This window comes from Macaca thibetana, chromosome 10, assembly GCF_024542745.1.
Source record: "Macaca thibetana thibetana isolate TM-01 chromosome 10, ASM2454274v1, whole genome shotgun sequence".
Lineage (NCBI taxonomy): Eukaryota > Metazoa > Chordata > Mammalia > Primates > Cercopithecidae > Macaca > Macaca thibetana.
Window position 1 is genome coordinate 87,111,417 of NC_065587.1, and position 23,538 is coordinate 87,134,954.

Genomic DNA, 23,538 nt, shown 5'->3' on the forward strand with positions numbered 1-23,538 from the left:
CTCAGGTGCTCTGTTCTCCTTCATGTGGCATCTCTTCTAATTCAGCAATCTATACTGAACTTCTTTACACAGTGCTGACTTCCTAGAGAGTTAAGTGGAAGCTTTCAGCTCTCATAAGGCCTAGGCCCAGAACTATCATGGTGTCTCTTCTACTGCTCTCTATGTCAAAGCAAGTCACAAGGTCAGTCCAGATTCCAAAGAAGAGAAATAGCCTCTTCCTCCGAAGGACAGGGGGGATGTGAGGAGTGATTCTGGTCATCTCTGCAGACAATCTACCATAGGTCTGATATGACATTTATATCTGGAAGAGTTCAGTCAGACTGTGGGCTGGGTTTTGACTCCTACTAAGCATATCCAGATGGCAAAGGAAGAGCTGGGAATGACCAACTTCTCGCATGGCAGCCTAGGGATTTGAGTGGACTTACTCTCCAGTAAAATTGTTAGAGTAGTTAGCTAGGGAGACATGAGCAGGGCAGGAAAGGCTCCCCTGACCCCCAGAAATGTCAGGTGACCATCAGATGATGGTCAGGCAGTTGTTAAACTTTCTCTAAAATAACAATTGGCTGCAGCTGGTGCCAGGGGACAGTGGTCTCCCAATATATAGAAAACACCTGAAGCTGGTGATCAGCAGCTTCCCGACGAGATGGCAGGAGTTGGGCGAGTGGGCTCAGACATGTGCACTAAGAAGAAAAATGGCAGAGCTTAACTGGTACATGATCTTTCTCCAGGAACACTCAATGGATAAGGGAATGCCTCAAGTGAGCAAGCACATGACTTCAGTAAACATACAGCGCATGTGGTCCCTCCCAAGTACTGGCAGGCCACGGCGCATGGGGAGTGCCCACCAAGAAGAATCTGGGGAGAAGTAATGCAAATTCTGGAACCAAGCCAATGTATAAGCCTCACGTCAAGGGCTGAACAGAGCACTTGAATCTCTCAAGTCACCCGCTTGGCCTTCTTCAAAGTGTACTTCCTTTCGTTCCTGCTCTAAAACTTTTCAATAAACTTTCACTCCTGCTCTAAAACTTGCCTCAGTCTCTCACTCTGCCTTATGCCTGTCGGCCAAATTCTTTCCTCCTTGGAAGCAAGAACTGAGGTTGCTGCAGACCTGTATGAATTCGTCACTGCTAACAAACTACTTTTAAAAACAGCAAAATCCATCACAAGTATTTTAAGTATCTAGAAATGGTTCTAAAGCCATACAGAAAATAAACATTTAATGAAAATATACCAAAACTCAGAATCATGAGAGTCTGTGGTGTTTGAACCATGGGCCATTCCCTTCTACTCCTTCTCAGCTGAGCATGATGGAAACTCCACTCCATTTGGTGCAGCAGAGTACACAGGGTTCCCTCTCCTCAGAGTTCCCAAAGTGGTGTAGTATCTTCCAAGGAAGGTCAGGGACTTCAGTATTTCTCATCCTGTCCCAGTTGCCCTTTGCACAGGCTAAGTTCTGGCCAAGTGTGATCAAGAGATGGGGGCTCCCTTTCTCTGCCTAGTTACCATTCATGGGATGGATGTTCTACCTTTGATCTGGGACACTGAGAATACTGGGGTCCAGACCACCTATTCCTAGCTCATTCAGCACAAGTCCAATGTTGGGAGAAGCATGTCATGAAGAACAAAAGCTACAGCTGCACCTGCTCTGCTGCTTACCCAGCCCCTAAAGCAATGGTGCCACACTGAAAAAAACATGCCATTGTCTCCATCCAGAGCATTGGCTCAGAGATTTTGCCCAGGGGAAGAGGCAGGTCAAAAAACAGAGTTCAGAATCTCTCCCCATAGAAACAGACTTCATTTGCAACAAAGTGTGGGAAAGTTCAAGCCTAAGGCTGCTTTCAAAACAATGGAGGGTGTGTTAAAAAGCAGTTAAAAGAAGACTAGAAGATTCATTAGAGATATGAGCTAAATAGAGGATCAGGGAAACAAACAGCTAAGAAGAGCCCTCCTGAGGTAAGAAAAATATTCAAACACTGACCTAAAAAACTATCCCTGTAAAGCCAGGTTGTCCAACCCACGGGCCACATGCGGCCCAGGATGACTCTGAATGGAGCCCAACACAGATTCATAAACTTTCTTTCTTTCTTTTTTTTTTTTTGAGATGGATTCTCACTCTGTTGCCCAGGCAGGAGTGCAGTGGCACGATCTCGGCTCACTGCAACCTCTGCCTCCCGGGTTCAAATGATTCTTTTGCCTCAGACTCCCAAGTAGCTGGGATTATAGTTGCCTGCCACCATGCCTAGCTAATTTTTGTATTTTTAGTAGAGATGGGGTTTTGCCATGTTGGCGAGGCTGGTCTCGAACTCCCGACCTCAGGTGATCCACCCACCTCGACCTCCCAAAGTGCTGGGATTACAGGCGTGAGCCACCGCGCCGGGCCACAGATTCGTAAACTTTCTTAGAACATTATGAGATTTTTTTTTTTTTAAGTTCATCAGCTTTCATTAGCCTTAGTGTATTTTATGTGTGGCCCAAGACAATTCTTCTAGTGTGGCCCAGGGAAACCAAAAGATCGGACACCCCTGCCGTAAAGGATGCCAAATTTAATTAAATCAGTAAGTGAAGCAATTTATGCCCTAGGTCATGGTTGAAAACAATAGAGAAATCATCCAACAATAAGTAGAGCTTAATGGCTAGGTGTGGTCAGGAAAGAGACAAAGAGAGCCCTGCCAACGCACCATCATCCTGTGGTGACAGGGTGCATGTCAAGGCTACACTCTCCATGGAGTCACATCAGAAGCTTCATACCGTGGGGGTGAAATACAGTTCACTAAAATGATCCAGTTAGTCATTAAATAAATAGACAAACAAACAACAACAAGAAGCCTGGAAGATAGGTCAGTACCCAGAGTTGATACAATGTATTATCTAACACATTCAGTTTCCAACAAAAAAATCATGAGACATGCAAAGAAACAGGAAACTCTGACCCAAACACAGGGGAAAAAACATGCAACAGAAATTGCCTGTGATAGCAACTAGATGTTGAAGATTTAAGACTTCAAAGCAGCCATTATAAATATGCTCAAGGAACTAAAGGAAATCATGCTTAAAAGGAGCAAAAGAAGAGCCAGGAGTAGTGGAATGTACATGTAGTCCCTGCAACTCGAGAGGCTGAGGTGAAAAGATCTCTTGAGCCCAAGATTTGGAGGCTGCAGTCAGCTATAATTGCACCACTGCACTCCAGCCTGGGTGACAGAGCAAGACCCTGACTCTTAGTAAAAAAAAAAAAAAAAAAAAAAAAATAGAAGAAATTATGATGCATTTCGGGAGGCTCAGGTGGGAGGATTGCTTGAGGCCAGGAGTTTGAGACCAGCCTGGGCAACATAGTGAGACGCCATCTCTACAAAATTTTTTTTTAAATTAGCCAAGCATGATGGTGTGCACCTCTAGTCCCAGTTGTTTGGGAGGCTGAGGTTGGAGCATTGCTCAAGTCCAGGAGTTTGAGATTGCAGGGAGCTGTGATTTGTATCATTGCACTCCAGCCTGGGTAACAGAGCAAGACTCTGCCTATAAAAAATAAAAATAAAAAATAAGGAAGAATTCTTCTTAAAATAAGAGAATATAAATAAACACATCAAAGGAAAACCAAATAAGAATATGTAGCAGAAAAGTACAATAACTAAAATAGATAATTCACAAGAAGGGCTCAACAGTAAATGTGAAGTAGGATTAAAAAGAATTAGCAAACTGAAAAATAGGTCCATAGATATTATACAATGTAAAAAAAGAAAAAGGAATGAAGAAAAATCAGAGCCTAAGAGACCCATGGGAAGCTATCAAGCATGCCAACATCTACATGAGAATCCCAGAGGGAGAGGAGACAGAGAAATGAAGCAGAAAAAATATTTGAAGAGATGATTGCCAAACTGTTCCCAAATTTGATAAAAGACATGAATGTATACATCTAAGAAGCTCAACAAGCTAGAGGTGAAGCAAGATGGCAGAAAAAGCCTACATCATTCATCCCCCCTGCTGGAACACCAAATTTTAACAACTATCTGCACACAGAAAAGCACCATTACACGAACCAATAATCAGGTGAGCAATCACAATACCTGGTTTTAACATCGTATTGTGGAAAGAGGCATCAAGAAGGGCAGGAGAGATGGTCTTAAATCACTGATACTATCCTTCCCCATCCCCCAGCAGCAGCTACACAGCATGGAAAGAAAATGTGTGCACTTTGGGGAGGGAGAGCACAGTGATGGGGAGGACTTTACATTGAACTCAGTACTGCCCTGTCACAGCTGAGAATGAAGCTCAGCCAGTGCCCATATATGGAGGGAGCATTTGGACCAACCCTAGCCAGAGGGAAATTGCTCATCCTAGTGGTCTGAACTTGAATTTCTCAGCAAGCCTCACCACTGCGGGCCAAGGTGCTCTGGGATCACAGGTAAACTTGAAAGGCAGTCTAGAACACAAAGACTGAAATTCCTACGCAACTCCTAGCGCTAGGCTAGACTTAGAGGCAGTAAACTAGGGTGGCATGTGACCTAGGGAGACATCAGCTGGCATGGTTTAAGGAGGGCTTATAATATCCATTCTCCAACTCCAGGCAGTGCAGCTCATGACAACAAAAGCAACTCCTTTCTACTTAAGGAGAGGAGAGCAAGAGTAAAGAGGACGTTGTCTTGTATCTTGGATACCAGCTCAGCCACAGTAGGACAGAGCACAAGGCAGAGTCATAAGGCCCCCCTTCTAGGCCCTAACTCCCAGCTGACATTTCTAGACATGCCCTGGGCCAGAAGGGAACTTACTGCCTTGAAGGGAAGGCCCCAGTCCTGGCAGGATTCATCATCTGCTGACTAAAGGGCCCCTGGGCCCAAATAACCACCAGCAATACCCAGGGAGTATGCTGTGGGCCTTGTGCTCTGATATGTGCTAACTTCAGGGGAGACCCAGCACATTCCAAGTTGTAGTAGCTATGGTGCAAGACTCATTCTGTTTGAGAAAAGCAGAGGGAAAAGTAAAGGGGACTTCATCTTGCACCCGAGGTACCAGCTTGAACACAGTGGGGTAGAGCAACAAGCAGGCTCTTGGGGTCCCCAAGTCTAGGCCTAGAGCCTTGGACAGGATTTCTGGATCTTCCCTGGGCCAGAGAGGAGCCCACTGCCCTGAAGGGTGAATCCCAGGCCTGGCAGCATTCGCCACAAGCTAACAGAAGAGCCCTTGGGCTTCAAGTGAACATTGGCGGTGGCCTGGCAGAATCCCCTGTGGACCTGTGGACCAGTAGTGGTGGTGGCCACAGGGAGAGGCTCCTTTGCCTGTGGAAAGGGGAGGGAAAATCACGAAAGACTTTCTATCATGATTTAAGTGCCAGCTTAGCTGCAATATAATAGAACATCAAGTAAATAATTATGTTTTTTCACTCCAACCCTTGGCTCCCGACAGCATCTCTAGACATGCTCAAGGCCTGGTAGAACTTACTACCTGGAAGGGAAGGACCTTGGGCAAGGCCCAGTGCTACACTGGCTTCAGGTATGACCTAACTCAGTCCCAACAGTGGTGGCCACAGGAGTGCTTGCATTGCCATACCCCTAGTTCCAGGTGGCTCAGCACATAAAGAGAGACTTTGTATGTCTGGGAAAAAGTAAGGGAAAAGAACAAGAATCTCTTCCTGGTAGTCCAGATAATTCTTTCAGATCTTATCTAAAACCACCAAAGCAGTACCTCTACAAGTCTGCAAAAATCACCGTGTTATGTGGCTTGGGGTCCACGTCCCTTCGAATACCTGGAAAGCCTTCCCAAAAACGATAGGCACAAACAAGTCCAGACTGTGAAGACCTCAATAAATACCTAATTTTCAAGGCCCAGACACTGAAGAGCATCTATAAGCATCATCACCATCCAGGAGAACATGACCTCACCAAATGAATTAAATAAGACACCATGGACCAATCCTGGAGAAACAGAGCTAAATGACATTTCAGACAGAGAATTCAAAATAGCTGTTTTGAGGAAACTTAAAGAAATTCAAGATAACACAGAAAATAAATTCAGAAAAATATCAGATAAATTTAAGATAGTTTGAAATAATTAAAAAGAATCAAGTAGAAATTCTAGAGTTGAAAAATAGAACTGACATGCCGAAATATGCATCAGAGTCTCTTAACAGCCGAACTAATTAAGCAAAAGAAAGAATTAAAGTGAGCTTGAAGACAGGCTATTCAAAAATACAGTCAAAGGAGACAAAAAAGAAAACATAATAAAAAACAATAAAGCACACCTAAAAGATCTAGAAAATAGCCTCAAAAGGGCAAATCTAACAGTATTTGGCCTTAAAGAGGAGGTAGAGAAAGAAACAACAGTAGAAAGTTTCTTCAAAGGGATAGTATCAGGCCAGGAGCGGTGGCTCACACCTGTAATCCCAGCACTTTGGGAGGCCAACGTGGGGGGTGGATCATTTGAAGTCAGGAGTTCGAGACCAGCCTGGCCAACATGGTGAAACCCCATCTCTACTATAAATATAAAAATTAGCCAGGCGTGGTGGCTCATACCTGCTAATCCTAGCTACTTGGGAGGCTGAGGCAGGAGAATCGCTTGAACCCAGGAGGTGGAGGTTGCAGTGAGCTGAGATCACACCACTTCACTCCAGCCTGGGCGACACAGTGAGACTCCATCTTAAAAATCAAACAAACAAACAAAAATACAAACAGATAGTAATAGAGAACTTCCCAAACCTAGAGAAAACTATCAACATTCAAGTGGCCACCACCTCACCGGGCTAGTTTTTTGTATTTTTTTTAGTAGAGACAAGGTTTCACCGTGTTAGCCAGGATGGTCTCGATCTCCTGACCTCGTGATCCGCCTGTCTCGGCCTCCCAAAGTGCTGGGATTACAGGCTTGAGTCATCGCGCTTGGCCACAAAAATTTTTTTAATAAAAAGTTTAAAAAATTTTTTAAAAGAAGCTCAATAAGTTTCAAGTAGGATAAACTCAAAGAGATCCATAGCGAGACACATTATCAAACTGTTGAAAGAATATGACAAGAAGAGAATCTTGAAAGAAGTAAGACAGAAGTGATTCCTAAGGTTCAAGGGATCCCCAATATATTAACAGCAGAACTCTCATCAGAAATAATGGAGGCCAGAAGACAGTAGATTGACGTATTCAAAGTGTTCAGAGAAAACAACTGTAAAGCAAGAATCTTACAGCTAGTAGAGTTTAACGAAAACAGAGTTCATTGCTAGCAAACCCACCTTATAAGAATACTTACGAAGTTCTTTAGACTGAAAGCAAATGACCCTAGAGAGTAATATGAATACACACCCACACCCACACACACACACAGCCCACCATCACCAGTAAAGGTAATGATGTAATTATAAGACATTATAAATGCATATTTATTTTCCCTTCTTCTCAACAGATTCAAAAAGAGATTATGTAAAACAATATGAATAGAATTATAATGTTTGGCCTATAGCATATAGAAATAAAATATATTGACCAATAACAACACAAAGAAGATGGGTGAGGGGTGAGGCCAGGCACAGTGGCTCGCGTCTGTAATCCCAACACTTTGGGAGGCCAAGGTGGGTGGATCACGAGGTCAGGAGATCAAGACTATCCTGGCTAACACGGTGAAACCCCGTCTCTACCAAAAACACAAAAAATTATCTGGGTGTGGTGGCGGGCACCTGTAGTCCCAGCTACTTGGGAGGCTGAGGCAGGAGAATGGAATGAACCCAAGAGGCAGAGCTTGCAGTGAGCTGAGATCATGCCACTGCACTCCAGCCTGGGTGACAGAGCCAGACTCCGTCTCAAAACAAAAAACAAAAAACAAAAAACAGCGTGAGACTCCATCTCAAAAAAAAAAAAAGAAAAGGAGGTGGGTAAGAGCAAAGCTTCATTGGGCTTAGGAAATGAATCCAAAGGAATAAATTAAGAGAACTATAAATGGGGGAAAAGAAGGCTAATGTAACAAAAGCCATAAATATATAATAGTTCTTTTTTCTTTAAGCATCTTTAAAAGACATCATGTTGTAACTAATAGCAGTGTTTTGAAAGTTTATAACATATATGTAAACATAAACATAATGTTATACTAGAAAACAATGCCACAAAAGTTGGGAGGAGGGAATTGAATTATAGGGGTAGAATTTCTATATTTCATTGGAATTAAGTTAGTATAAACTTGAAGTATAGTCTGTTAAGATGTATGAGGAAAACCCTATAGTAGTCACTAAGGAAATAAAGTATGTAGTGAAAAAGTCATTAAAGAAATCAAAATGTTACACTGGAAAACATGCAATGCAAAAGAAAGCTGTGAAGGAGCAACAGAGGAACAAAAAAGGCATTTAGAAACATTTGGAAAACAAAAAGAAAATGGTAAGTCCAACTTTATCAATAATAACACTAAATGTAGATGGATGAAACAATCCAATAAAAAAAAAAAATAGGGATTGTCAGAATGGACAAAAAACCTGGATTCATGGTGCTGGACACAGCGGCTTATGCCTGTAATCCTAGCACTCTGGGAGGCTCAGGTGGGAGGCTTACTTGACCCCAGGAGTTTGAGACTGGCCAACACCGGCAACACAGTGAGACACCATCTCTACAAAAACATTTAAAAATTATCCAGGTGTGGTGGCTTGTGCCTGTGCTCCCAGCTACTCAGGAGATTGAGGGAGGAGGATCACTTGAGCCCAGGAGGTCAAGGCTACAGTGTGCCATGATTGTGCCACTGCATTTCAGCCTGGGCGACCAAGCGAGACCCTATCTCAAAAAAAAGAAAGAAAGAAAATGAAGGTACACCAAACTTACAGGACGCAGTGAAAGCAAAGCTCAAACAGAAATTTATAGCAGCAAATGCTCACATTCTGAAGAAAGATCTCAAAATCATTGCCCTAATCTTTGGCCTTAAACCAGGAAAAGAAGAGTAAAGTCAACTTAAAGTAAGAAGAAAGAAGGAAATCATGATTAGAGTGGAATTTAATGAAATACAGAATATAAAAATAATAGAAAATCAATAAAACCAAAAGTTGGTTCTTGGAAAAGATCAATGAAATTGACAAACCTTTAGTAAGATTGACCAAAAAAAGTGACATCTCAAGTTACTAGAATTAGAAATGAAATAGGAGATGTTATCACCAACTTTATTGAAATAAAAAAGATTATAAAAGAATATCACAAACAACTGTATGCTAATAAATTAATCAGATGAAAAAGACAAATATCTAGAAAACCACAGACTACCAAAACTGACTCAGCGAGAAATAGAAAATCTGAACAGACCTATAAAAAGTAAAGAGTAATCAGAATTGCCCACTAGACAAACATCAGATCCAGATAGCTTTACAGGTAATTTACCAAAATTTAAATAAGAGTTAATATCAATTCTTCATAACCACTTCAAAAAGAAAGAAGTGTTTCTATAAGGCTACCATTATCCTGATACCAAAATCAGACAGACAGCAGAAGGAAAGAAGAAAACTGCAGACAAATATCTCATAAATACAGACATAAAAGTCTTCAACAAAATACTAGCAAAATGTCTTAGGCCATTTGCACTGCTATAAACAAAATACTTGAGACTGGGTAATTTATAAAGAACAGGAATTTATTTCTCACAGTTCTGGAGGCTAGAAGTCTAAAATAAAGGTCCCTGCAGGTTAGGTGTCTGGGGAGGGCCTGGTCTCTCTGCTTGCAAGATAGTGCTTCATTGCTGCATCCTCCAAAGGAGGGGAATGCTGTGTCCTCACATGGAGGAAGGGCCAAAGGACAAAAAGGGGCGTTAGCTCATTCCCTCTAGCCCTTTCATAAGGCACTGATCTATTCATGAGGGCTCCATCCTCATGATCAGTTTCCAAAAGGTCCCGCCACTTAATACCACCACAATGGAGATTAAGTTTCAGAATGAAATTTGAAGCACCTAGCTGGGACCACAGGCATGCACTACCACAAATAACTGCTTAAAAAAAAAAAAAATTGTAGAGACAGGGTCTCACTTTGTTGCCCAGACTGGTCTCAAACTCCTAGACTCAAGAGATCCTCCAGCCTTGGCCTCCCAAAGTGCTGGGATTGCAGGCATGAGTCACCACAACTAGCCCAAATTATAGACTTAAAAATAGTCAAAATGGTAAAGTTTATGTTACATAAATTTTACCACAATAAAAAAAAAGGGATAATGGCAGATAGCAATAGCACTGCACACTAACAACACGCCTACCACGACAAAAGAAACCCACATGCGCCATGTGACTAAGGAGCCAGACAACAGGGCTATGAGCTAAAACATCAGAGTACTGACAGTTTAAGGAAGAGCTTACAGAAGAGCTTCTTTTTTCCCATACAAAGAAAATTCCTTGAAAAAGAGGAAAAGAAAGAAACTTACTTCTTACATATACAAATAAATTAAAACGACGAGAAAATGAAATGTTCTTTCAGAGAAAGAGTGAATTCCCTCCTGACCAGAAGAAAGGGCATCTCTCCCTTACCTCTTCCTGGGCTGATGGCTGTGAGGAGCGGTTTATGGTCACTCATTTTCTCCTGCCTCTGCTTTTGAGAGGCTATTTCCAGTTCCTTTTTTGCTAGCAGCTTGCCGGATGGGTAGAACAGGCCAACAGTCTGTGTGCCTATGTCCCTCTTAGTCCCAGCATCAGATCTGGGCAAAGGAATATTCAGGGACTGCCAGGCACATTGGGGCTATAAGTGAGGCAGAAAACATTTTTTAAATTAGAATATGATTTAATCAATCTTGCATTTACTTATAGAAAACATTTTTAATCAGAATAAAAAGTATCTCAAAAAAAACTGTACTTTGAACTAAAAGGGTTTTCCAGTCTTTGGCTCATCTTCCTTGCTCCTGTCTTTCCCAGCAACTTCCAGCCTGATCCATGATTAGCCATGTATTACCTAAAATTCAACAAATCCAGGGGTGTTCGCTGGCCTGCTTGATGCCTGGAAGATATCTATCCTTTTCAGCTCTATAATGCAATAGAGCATAGACTTCACTACTCATCCACACTCGGCCACTGGTCACCAACATTTTCTCTAACATACTCTCCTGGGGACCTGAGAGGACTACCATGAAAGGTTGTGCACTGCACAACATCACTGCATTCAAAGTAGTACCATTCACATGGTGAACATCATATATTTGAATATTAGGATAATTTTTCTAGTAGAAAAAGCAGTATATTACAAGCAATTTCCAATAGATGGCAGTCAAGTGTCTTGAGAAATGAACACCTTTGTTTCATTTGCACAAAGGAGTAAGAGCTAGTGGCAGTCTAGGATTTAAATCTTTCAAACTAGGTTAAGAAAGCCATGAACGGTTGGGTGCAGTGGCTCATGCCTGTAATCTCAGCACTTTGGGAGGCCGAGGTGGGTAGATCATGAGGTCAGGATTCGAGATCAGCCCAACCAACATGGTGAAACCCCATCTCTACTAAAAATACAAAAATTAGTAGGGCATGGTGGCATGCGCCTGTAATCCTAGCTACTCAGGAGACTGAGGCAGCAGAATCGCTTGAACCTGGGAGGCGGAGGTTGCAGTGAGCCGAAATTGCACCATTGCACTCCAGCCTGAGCAACAGAGCAAGACTCCGTCTCACAAAAGAAGGTCATGAACTCCCTAAAACTGCATACAAAGTGCTGAGTGCATCCTCTAATAATTATCAGTCTTTAACTTCTTATAATAAAGAGATAAGAGGAAACATGAAAAGTCTTTATCCAGCTTAGAGAAATTTATAAAATAATTATAAAAATCTAACACAAAGCCAATTGTTAGAGCTTAAGTACTTCTGAAAATAACCTGGTGAGATTTTCCTCAAACTATGCCCAGCTGTTATAAATTACAAAAGCAATCTTATATACCTAAGTTTTCTAAAATATAAACAAGGGGAAGGAAAAGTTCTCAGAATGCTACATACGAAATTCAAGAGAGGTGCATTCTATTTCATGTGTTTTAAAGCCACTAAAGTGGCATTATGTCCACAAATGCAATGGCATAGACCTCAGTTTACTACACATAAATATGCCCACTTAGATCTTTGATTTCTGAAGAAATCATTTGAGTGTTTAAAATCTAAATTGACTGCATTTATTTACACACCTAGTTGAAATTCCATGTGAAAGTTCTAAAAGTTTTGGGTCTCTTCCCCGGGTTGATTCACAGGGTAGAGCACACACATTCAGAGCTACAGCCTTTTCCTGGGTACCAGTTCTTACTACAGGGGAGGCCTCACCTCAGAAAAAGGGCGAGGTTCCTGAGCAGCTAGAGCCAGGCTTCTATCCAAGCTAAGCTTCACCAACGACTTCACACAAATACCACAGGAGCCACAGAATCGGGCAGACAGGTGATTGCTGGCCCCACATTTAGGGCAAACAGAGCAGCCAGCAGGAATGCCAAGCTAGAGGATAGAAAATACCTTGATGAATATTAGAGTTATAATTTCCCCATGTAAATTATTGTCATACCCATACAAATTAACATATGCCCACACTCTCTGACCCAGCCATTCTACCTTCCAGAATTTATCCTACAGATGGTCAAGTACAGAAAGAAGTGTACTTCAGGTCAACCCCTAAAGCACTGTGGTTTTAAAAGAAATCACTGAAAACAACAGGCATGTCCAGCAATAGGGATGGTCTAAATATATTACAGTACATACATACAAACAATGGATTATGAAGCCACTTAAAAGAATGAGGAGGTTACTAACAAGACATATTGCTAGGTGAAAATAATTGGATCAGTGTTCATAGCACCAGTTTACTTATACATGCCTTGAATAGCTGAAAGAACATCTCAAGAACTGGATATGAGCAATTGCTTCTGAGAGGAGAACTGTGGGACTTAGAAAGGAGATTAACCCTTCACTCTAAAACTTTCTTATTATTTGCATGTGATACTTAGATAAATGAATAAATACATTGTCTTGAGTGTTTTATTATAGAGGCAAGCAGACAGAATTCATTTTTTAAAATGCCAGCAGTCAATAAATTAGTGAAAAGGTTTAACCTCAAAGAAAAGGAAATCAAAACCGTCACCAGAGATGGCTCTCAATGTAAGATAATTAATTATCCCTATCTCCAGATTCTTAGGTTATAGGTACCAGTGGCAAAATCACAAGAAGTGATTTCTGCAAGGCCATGGGAGAAGTGCCTGGCTCTCTCCAGGTGCTCAGTATACAGAATCTGTTTTAAAATACCCACCATGGCTCCACACCAGCCGCAGAAGGACGCCTCCCAGAGATTCCAACGACCACATCTGGAGCAAGAGATGGTTCCCCCTTTCTGAGTGGGCAGAGGACTAGCTTTATCCCCACTGCATATTGACTGGTGAATGAAACGGCATTTAAAGGCAGGATCAGTACTATATTCTCTAATCCCCCTCCCAATTCAAAAAAGATAAAAAGCCCCCAGACAATATGAGCCCTGGAAATACAATTTTTTTCTTTTTTCTTTTTTTTTGCCCAAAGGAGTACAGCTATGATAGGTTTCACCAGTTAATAAATTAGTACACAGAGCACACATTCCTTCATGGAGATCACAGAAAGTCAATGAAACTGATGCCTTGCACATCTTAATATTTCTCAATATCAGGGATGGTTGGGGTTCACATGTTTCCTAGACAAAGGAATGAACACACAAGACAACACAAGACGAGACAAACGAAGCAGCCGCCCCGAACAGCATGCTCTGATTTATTTTATACAGACGTTTGTGGAATGTTGCCAAGTCACAAGACACATGTTGTTTTTCTGACCTTTCCCCGACTTTCTGGTTTTTCAAGATGTTTGCACATAAACCAGTTCCCAGGGTCTGCTGTTTGCAGCGGACTCCTTTGTCCTCCCTGTTTGCAGGGAAGGAACGTCCTGCTTTGTTTGCAAGAGCAGGACTTATCGGGAACATCTCATTTGCGAGCACATAGTCCTCTACATTTCCCCTTTCTTTATTTACAAGTTTGAATTTCTTTCAAAACCATCATCACATGTTGAGCTCGCTGGGATTCGGTGTTTGCCCTTTGGCACCGTCTCCAGCAGACTGTGAAAATGACAAAGGCAAGAACAACAATCAATACATTACTAGAAACAGAAGTCAGTAAAGTTTTTACAGGGCTCATAGGGTTTAAAGACGTCAAGCTTTTTGCAATACCAGTCATCAAATCTGCTCCGGTCAGCAACGGTAACTGATTGCAAAATGTTTCAGAAATGTTTTGTGTTAATTCTTGTATTTCTAAGGAAAGATTATTATGGCCAATTAAAAGTCTCTTTATCTCAGTCCAATTATGTACAGTGCTGTTAAAAGGAACAGGAGTAATACAAAATTGGGTAGTATTCCAATCACATTTTAACAAAGCTCAAGTATTCAACACTGTTAGCTGATCTCCTAACCAAGAAACCACTTGCTCCAGATTATCCACTCATTCAGTCAAATGAGCATCTATGTCTCATTGCTGCTGCCACAACAAATGTGATTGTTCATGCCATTGTTGCATAAATTCTGCATTTTGTATACTCTGGTGTAGAGCTAATCCAGCAACAGCGGTGGTGAAAGCAATTGCTACAAGTCCCACCACTGCTGCTTCGACGACCCCAACCATTCTCCAGCTGCGGTGGACAAGATCTTGCATTACTTTGTAAATTTGAGTAACCCCAGCAGATTCACTCCAGGCATGTGTTAAGTTCACGGGTAGCCAGGTTTCTTTTCTGGCTCTTAGTATATATAAATCGGAATGAGACTCATTCCAATTATTATTCCACCAAGTAGTATTTATACAACTTAAGAATGCACAATTGTTTGTACAGTTAACTACCCCTGTATTATTATCCTATTTAATAATTCCTGTCAACAACAAGTAAGGCTTTCTTACACATGCAATAACATATCTAGAAGTATTTTGATGCAAAGATATATGGAAAGGGTTAGCAATATTAGTAAGATTTAAGGACATGTTTCCCTTGAAAGTGAACATTGGTTTACCAGCAGCTAGCAACTTCCAAATATGACTTTGTATTTGTGAGGTATTAGCCAAATGTGGCATAGGGGGTGATAGACCACCATCATGCCAAATAATAGTTTCATTGCCATCCGCAGAAATGCTGTGATTACCTTTATGCCAACGCAGGTTGACATGGCTGAATTTAGTTTGAAAATCTCCATGTACACTCCAATCTGTAACAAGGTATTTACGACTCTTCCCTTTTACTTCTAACAACAATTGTGGCCCACTACCTCTACATCTAGTCCACTCTAGTTGGGAAACACCTCCGGACACATCAGGGATAGGGCATAAAGATAATGTACTTGGCAGAGTTTCATTAAGTAATGCAGTATGATTATACTTAAAACTTTGAGCCACAATAATCATAGTAAAGGCAGATATATGACTATGGTTATAGCGAACAGCCCAAGCCTCATGAGAAGGATGCAGACAATGTGGGCTACTCCCAAGACATATGGGTAACCCTTCAACCCCAAATGGATATGAATTATTTATTGTGCCAGTGTCTAGTTCAGGATCCTGGTTTTAAAAAGGTGATGGCATCCAAGCAGTATCATTAGTAAATACTGGGACTTCTTTGTCTCCCCAGGCCACACCTTGATATAAGTGTGGAAAGGGAATATAAGCACAGTATGTAAATTCTCCAGTCGTTACCTGGCAATTCACTACAGCCAGCATAGCCAAGAATAAAGTCAGTGGGGTTTTGGGCTGCCTGGCTTGTTGAACAACCCCTTCAGGTTCCTGAGTAAGCTTTTTCAGTTGACTCCATGTCGGGGGTCCGCATGTCGAGTCCCAAAGGTGAATGTTCTCTGAGCACTCAGATTCAGCTCCTGAAATTCCTTGAGGAACTCTTCGAATCAACTCCTCTTCGCCATGGCACTCTTTCAACCGTTGAGATGGAAACCACTCGTCTCCGGCACCTGTACGGACAACAGCATAGCCTCGGCCCCACTGTAAAACTTTTCCTTTTAAAATATTGCCCTTGTAATGAAGGATAATACACCCACGGATTACTGTTTTGCAGCTTTTCTAAGGGCTGTTGAAAATGTTTCACCACTGCCGACTGCTGTAATTGGCACCAATGGTTGAGAAAATTTAAAGTAAAAAGGGCTTTCAGAATTTGATGTTTTGGGGAATCTCGCCCATTTCCCCCTGTTTGTTTTGAAAGTTGTAATTTTAAATTAGCATTGGTTCTTTCAATAATTGCTTGGCCTTGACTGTTAAATGGAATACCGGTGGAATGGTGAATATGATATAAAGAAAGGAAGGCAGCCAATTTACGAGAGCGATAAGCAGGGGTATTATCAGTTTTTAATTCAGCAGGAACTCCCCTAACCGCAAAGCAAGTAAGTAAATAAGTGATAACAGAGTCAGCCTTTTTGGAGGGTAATGGTGTAGCCCATTGGAAATGTGACCAGGTATCAACTGTATGATGAACATATTTTAGATGACCAAAAGAAGAGACATAAGTGACATCCATTTGCCAAATGTGATTTTGTTGAGTGCCTCGAGGATTAGTACCTGACTTAGAAAAGGTGCAATAATAGGAGCACAAGATGGACAGGCCCTGACAATAGCTCGGGCTTGTCGGCGTGTTATAGAAAACTGCCGTTGTAATCCTAAACTATTAGTATGATGCAATTGGTGCTCATCCTGAGCATGTTGGACACTGCCGATAAGTAAGGAATCAATTTGACTATTGCCAAAAGTCAAAGGTCCTGGCAAGGTAGAGTGAGAACGAATATGAGTGATAAAAAGGGGGGCAGTGCGAGAAGTAAGAGCCATAAATAATAAAGAAAATAATTTTTATAAAGGAGTTTTGGGAAATAATGGCAAAGAAGTTTGAGAAACATATTTAGTTACGTATACAGCGTATTGAGAATTACTAACTGTATTACAAGGGGTTTGAGGCCAGTCCTGCAGTACCATAAGAATGGCAAAAAGTTCTCCCTGTTGCACTGATTCAAATGGATAGTGAGAAATTTTAAATTATCTTGAGTCCAATATCCAGCTTTTCCGTTACTAGATGCGTCAGTGAAAAAGGTGGGACCTTTAACTGGGGTGTAAGAGATGGGATTATATGGCAATAAAGGATATTGTTGTAGAAAAGCAAATAATTTATTGCTAGGGTAGTGCTGAGAAAAAGAGCCAGTATACTCAGCGCAAACCACTTGCCAACCTTCATGAGTTTCCAATAGAGACTCAATGTATTGATTAGATAATCAAGTAATAATTTTAATAGGGTCAGTACCAAGCAATTGACAAACTCGATGTCATCCTTTGATAATTAATTCAGCCAATTTATCAATGTATGGGTGAATTTTTTTAATGGTTTTATTAGCCAAAAATAGCCACTCCAGAATGTTATTATCTTGATGTAAAAGGCCGTTGGCGAGTGAGGAGTATGAAAAAGACATAAAGAGAGTGGAAGATTGGGTGCAATATAATTAAGTTGAGCTTCACTAATTCTATTTTCTACAAACGACAACTCTTCTTCTGCTGCAGGGGATAGATGACGGGAACTATTTAAATCTGAATCCCCTTCTAAGGTAGCAAATAAATGTTGCAATTTGTAAGTAGGTATGCCTAAGATGGGGCAAAGCCAATTTATGTCTCCTAGCAATTTTTGAAAATCATTAAGAGTCAAAAGTTGATCTCTTCAAATTTGAACTTTTTGTGGCCGAATCTGCTTTTCTGCTAAAAGGTATCCTGAATATTGAATGGGAAATTGAGTTTGTATTTTCTCAGGAGAAATTTGTAAATTATATTGAGTTAATTGCTGTTGTAAAGCATGAAAAACTTGACTTTGCAGGACTTCATCTGGAGTTGCTAATAGAATATCATCCATATAATGATATATCAATATAGTAAGAAATTGACATCTAACAGGATTTAAAGCTCTATGAACAAATTCTTGACAAAGAGTAGGACTATTAAGCATACCTTGAGGGAGAACTTTCCATTGATATCTTTGAGTAGGCTGTCTATTATTATATTCAGGAACAGTAAAGGCAAATTTTTCACAATCTTGGGGTGATAATGGAATAGTAAAAAAACAATCTTTAAGATCTATGACCATTAATTTCCAATCCTGTGGGATGAGGGCTGGATTAGGAAGACCAGGTTGTAAAGTCCCCATAGGTTGAATACAGGCATTTACAGCTCTAAGATCAGTTAATAAGCACCATTTTCCACTTTTCTTTTTAATGACAAACACAGGGGAATTCCATGCAGAAGTACTTGGTTCAATATGCCCCTCGGCCAATTGTTCCTTAACTAAATTCTTTAAAGCCTCAAGTTTTTCTTTAGATAATGGCCACTGTTCCACCCAAACAGGAGTTGTAGTTTTCCACTTCAATTGTAAAGCCTGAGGCTTGTGGACAGTGGCTAAGAGTTTAAAGGATTGTAGCCCATCTTGAACATCATATTTTTGGCAGCCAGAGAAATATGAGGAATGCTTAGAAAGGCACCAAATTGTTGTAAAAGATCACGGCCCCAAAGGTTAATGTTAATGGGAACTATACAAAATAATACTTTTCCCTGTTGTCCTTCAGGTCCTATGCAGCTCAGGGGCTCAGCACTTTGGTAGACTATAGAAGCAGTACCTAGGCCAGATAGAGTAACCGATACTTGTTTCTTTTTCCAATGAGCAGGCCATTGAGCCAAGCAAATAATTGATATATCTGCTCCTGTATTGACTAATCCCTCAAAAAGTATCCCATTAATTTGCAATGAACATAAAGGTTTTTGATCATATACTAAAGTTTCCCAGAAAACAGTTTTCCCAGTACTACGGAAACCTCCTTGACGAGACACGTCTCTAGACAGAAAGGGAAAAAAAGGCAATAAAAGCAATTGTGCAATACATTCCCCTGCCTCTAGGTGCATAAATTGTGAAACCTGTACCATAATAAGGATTTCATCAGTAAAATCACGATCAATGATTCCTGGAACCACCATTAACCCCTGTATAGCGCTGCTGCTTCGACCTAACAAAAGTCCTACATGTCCCTTTGGCAAAGGGCCACACACTCCAGTAGCTAACTTATATATTCCTCCATTAGGAGAAAAAGTATAAGGTTGAGTAATAGCCAAGTCAGCAGCAGCACTCTGCTTAGTGGCAGCATAAAGCTGAGAAACGGGGGTAAGGGGTGATATCCTTAAGGATGACTCGAAGTCATTCGTTGATGTTGTAAGCCATCACTCACTGGGTATTGCGATAGGCCTGCATTGTAATTGTTGGGGCCCCAAGCCTGCGGGCCCTGGTTCCTGTTTCCTGGGAGGGGTGACAATAAATTTCCACTCTTATTAGTTTTTGAACGGCATTCATTTGTCCAATGTCGACCTTTTCCACATCGTTTGCACTCCCCAGAGGGTAACTTTTTCTCTTTTCCGGTCGGAAGGCCAGTTTTTCCTGACATTCTTTCTTAAAATGGCCAGGTTTCCCACATTGCAAACATACACCTTGTTTAGAATTACTCTTTAAGGGCTTAGAAAGTGCTCCAGCGAACAACTGAGCATTGTAAATAGCTCCTCCAACGCCTGCACAAGCCCGAATATACTCATCTAAATTAGCTCCACTGGCTTTTAAAGGTCTTAATAACTTTTGACACTCAAGATTAGCATTTTCAAAGGCCAGCGTATCCAGAAGAATTTTAGAAGCAGGACCCCCGCCTACAGTCTTCAATACAGCATCTTGAAGACGGGCTACAAAATCTGGATACGGCTCATTGGCTCCTTGCAGGATTTTTTACAAATGATAAAGAAGTTTTACCTGTTATCTCCACTTTAGTCCACGCTTTTAAAAACAAAGTTTAATCTGAGTGAGGGCAATATCATCTAGGCCTGCTCGAGCATTAAGAGTGGCATATTGTCCAGTACCCGTAAGCTGTTCTTCAGTAGGTCCTGGGGGATTTCGGGTAGCATTTGTTCTAGCTTGTACTCTTACCTCCTCCTACTACCAACTTTTTAATTGAAGCCATTGAGAGCAGTCAAGGACAGCCTCTCCCAGCATTTCCCAGTCAATAGGAATCATCATATGTTCTGAAGAAAAGGAATCGAGAAGGCCGAGAACAAACGGTGACTGAGGTCCATAATTGGAAATTGCAGCTTTCATTTCTTTCAAAAATTTAAATTGTAGTGCTGTAGAAGTCACATTATGGCCACCGTTTGGAAACTGAGCATTGGGGCCAAAAGCAGCTCATGTTATTGGGAACAAATCTAATTCTTCAAAATCATCTTTTACCTTCAATTCTTTCTTTTCTCCTACAGGAGGAAAGGGTACAGAAAAAACCTGACCTGACATAGGCAAAGAAGTTGGAGGTGGTGGCAAGGGGGAATCTTCCTCCAAAGGAGCAGAAGGGAAAGTAACAGGGAAGGCTTGTGGTGGAGGAATAGGAGAAACAGGAGCAGCAGCACCTTGTAATTTTAACAACTGTTGTAACATATCTAAAATGCGCTGCAAGTCAGAATTTCCTTCAGATGAAGGAGGCATTAGCTTTTCTTCCAATTCTTTATCCTCGGCAACCAGGGCGTAAATATGTTCCTCTCTAAGATCATTCCTCTCCAAAGCTTCAGATGCCTCACCTCTTGTGGCAGTATCGCCATGTTCTGAGTCAGTTTCAAGTAATTCTAATGCTTGAGTAATGGAACTACACAAAGTCCACAAAGTCAGAGGCATTGTTTGCCCTCGCTGATGAGCTCGAGGCAGGACTTTAACTACTTGTAACCATTCCTTTCGATTTAGCTGCACTTTAGTTTGATATTGAAACCAATAACAATGTTGCTCAACATGGGCAAACAGTCGCTTCAAAGTCTTTTCTTTTATTTCTACCCCTATAGACATCCACAGTCCCTGGAGCAACCGCAAGTATTCAGAGGCCAGAGAGGTTGGAATTCCCCATAATTTTCCCGTGGGTCTCCCTTCTTTATTTACTTACCCAGGGTGTTCCCCCTCCGGTTCCTTGCTCTCGTGGAGCCACGGACCCTGCTCACTGCACCAGATGTTGGGGTCCGCGTGTTTCCTAGACAAAGGAATGAACACACAAGACAACACAAGACGAGACAAGCATGGCAGCCACCCCGAATGGCATGCTCTGATTTATTTTATACAGTCATTTGTGGAATGTTGCCAAGTCACAAGACACATGTTGTTTTTCTGACCTTTCCCTGACTTTCTGGTTTTTCAAGATGTTTACACATAAACCAGTCCCCAGGGTCTGCTGTTTGCAGCTGACTCCTTTGTCCTCCCTGTTTGCAGGGAAGGAATGTCCTGCTTTGTTTGCAAGAGCAGGACTTATCAGGAACATCTCCTTTGCGAGCACATAGTCCTCTACAAGGGATAGCAAGCCCTACCGTTGATTTAACAGAACAATATTAATGAAGGAAGAAGAGAGCTAAACTACCTGAGGGGCCACGATTGAGGCTTATCTTCTACCCTTTGGAGTTTTGGTTTCCATAGAAAAGTGTGACTTGATTTCCCACTCTTGACACATGAGAACAATTATTTTATATTGGGGACAGAGGCAGAATTGTTTCATGAGAATTCCTGGGCCTATGTTAGGTAAACCTAGATTAGAATCTGTTCCTGCTGCTTCCTCACTATTGCCTGGTAAGAGACTTGCTCACTTCCCAAACGGGAGTGACAGCACAGTGGCTGCTACCTGACCACCCACCATGTGCAGGCTCTGTTCCCACACTGCCCTGCACCCTCACAGCAGTCCCGGCAGGCAGACCTGGGAGGTGGAGCTGTCACTGTCCCCATCTTACAGAGGGAGAGCATGGGGACACAGAGAGGGTGAGATGCACGATTAGGGTCATCTGACTCTAAAGCCTGGCTTCTCTCCCTAATTCCATACAGCCCCTTCAATACAATAGCTTCTTCCCAGGTCTGTAGGGAGTTTCAGACAATTACCCACAGTTAAGGGGATAGGAATGCTTAGCACTGGGCCAAGTTCCACCAGCCAGCTTCCTTCCTGTCCCACCTTGCTTTCCACTAGAACTTGATTTCTTCAGGAGAAAGGACTATAATTTCACTTTTATTCCTCCCACTAGGACAGTCCTGATATCTTGGCACATGGGAGTCATTCAAATGGTTTTACTGAGTCAATGAATGATTGATTCAATTGGTAACTGGATGTGTGTATTGCCACAATACTAAGACTGCGCACACCAGGGAAACTATTTGCTAAGGGCACTTTTCCCTAAAGACACACACTTTAGTTCACTCTATCTGCCCTGCTATATCCTGTTTTGCTTCAGGGACGGCTCTGTTTTCTAGAATAGAAACCTATCCAAGAGAGGCCACATCAGCCCCCAGCATCCACAGACACCCGAGAACAGAGGCCCTCTTTGTGTGCACTTGCCTTCATTTCTGTGCAATTAGAGGGAAACTCCTTCAGGTAAATCAAAGAGAAATTATCTGCAAACTTTTGCTTCAGAACTTACATTTCAATTGTCCTATCCTTAAGACAGGATTTTGGCATAAAGCTTGCTGGCCTGGATTTCTAAATACAAAGACTTCAAACTTTTCATGGAAATGTACTGACTGTTCTAGTGGCTTTTAAATACAACTTTGCTTTAAAGAAAGAAAAGTTATCTTTCTGGTAGTCTTACTGATCAAAAAACAAAACAAAAAAATGAAGAGAAAGAAAAGTTACCTTACCCCATCATATTAATGCTGCTAAACAAAGAAAAGTCATAAAGCTATCAGAATGAACATGCATTGTGACTTCTATGGACTACAGAGATAAGTAGTATCCTGTGACATCTAAGCTCTGATATGCCATTCAGATAGAAATACAATTTTTAGAACAAATTCAATTTTGGGATTGTTCTGAAACAGTTACATCACTGACAGTTAATAAAATCAATTTAAATGGTTTTATTATTTACATAAGAAGTCTTGAATGCCTGAGGAAAGGATGTCTGAGAAAATCTTTTGCTTGCAATTTACTGAAATCTATCTGTAAGAATATTCCAAGAATTCCAGAAGTTCCACTGGTTCCCATTTTTATGCTGTCCCAATCTCACTATTTCTTCTGCTGCCTTGGTATAGAGTGTCATTTTATGATGAGAGAGTGATATCAAGTCTAAAACCACATTAACAGACAAACAACTCTCAACAAAAGACAACCCTAAAATTACACCAGCTTTGATTTGGAAATGGATGTGTTTTCTGATGAAATTCACCATCCCATTAGTTGGTTTTTAGTCTCAGTTCTGAAGAAGAAACACATCATATGTAATAAAAATCGTCTTTAAAAAAAAAAAACCCTACAGATTTTTCCTTCTGGTAATGATAGCATAAGACCATAACAAATGACTCCCACACAGAAAATAACTATAAAATCTGCTGATAATAGGCCGGGTGTGGTGGCTCACACCTGCAATCCCAGCACTGTGGGAGGCCGAGGCGAGTGGATCACTGGAGGTCAGGAGTTTGAGACCAGCCTGGCCAACATGGTGAAACACCATCTGTACTAAAAATACAAACATTAGCTGGGTGTGGCCCATGCCTGTAATCCCAGCTACTTGGGAGGCTGAGGCAGGAGAATCACTTGAACCCAGGAGGCAGAGGTTGCA

General features: G+C 41.4%; 1 protein-coding gene across 6 annotated transcripts in view; it reads right to left on the bottom strand.

Moving 5' to 3' along the window:
* The window catches only part of DZANK1 (double zinc ribbon and ankyrin repeat domains 1), a 97,403-nt gene that overhangs the window by 18,557 nt on the left and 55,308 nt on the right, over positions 1-23,538 (bottom strand). For all 6 annotated transcript variants that reach the window (XM_050745344.1, XM_050745346.1, XM_050745345.1 and 3 more), the window contains 3 exons: positions 13,164-13,286; positions 12,194-12,358; positions 10,442-10,649 (listed from right to left, as the gene is read on the bottom strand). In XM_050745344.1, the coding sequence (XP_050601301.1) occupies positions 10,442-10,649; positions 12,194-12,358; positions 13,164-13,286 (496 nt within the window). The remainder of the gene's footprint in view (positions 1-10,441; positions 10,650-12,193; positions 12,359-13,163; positions 13,287-23,538) is intronic.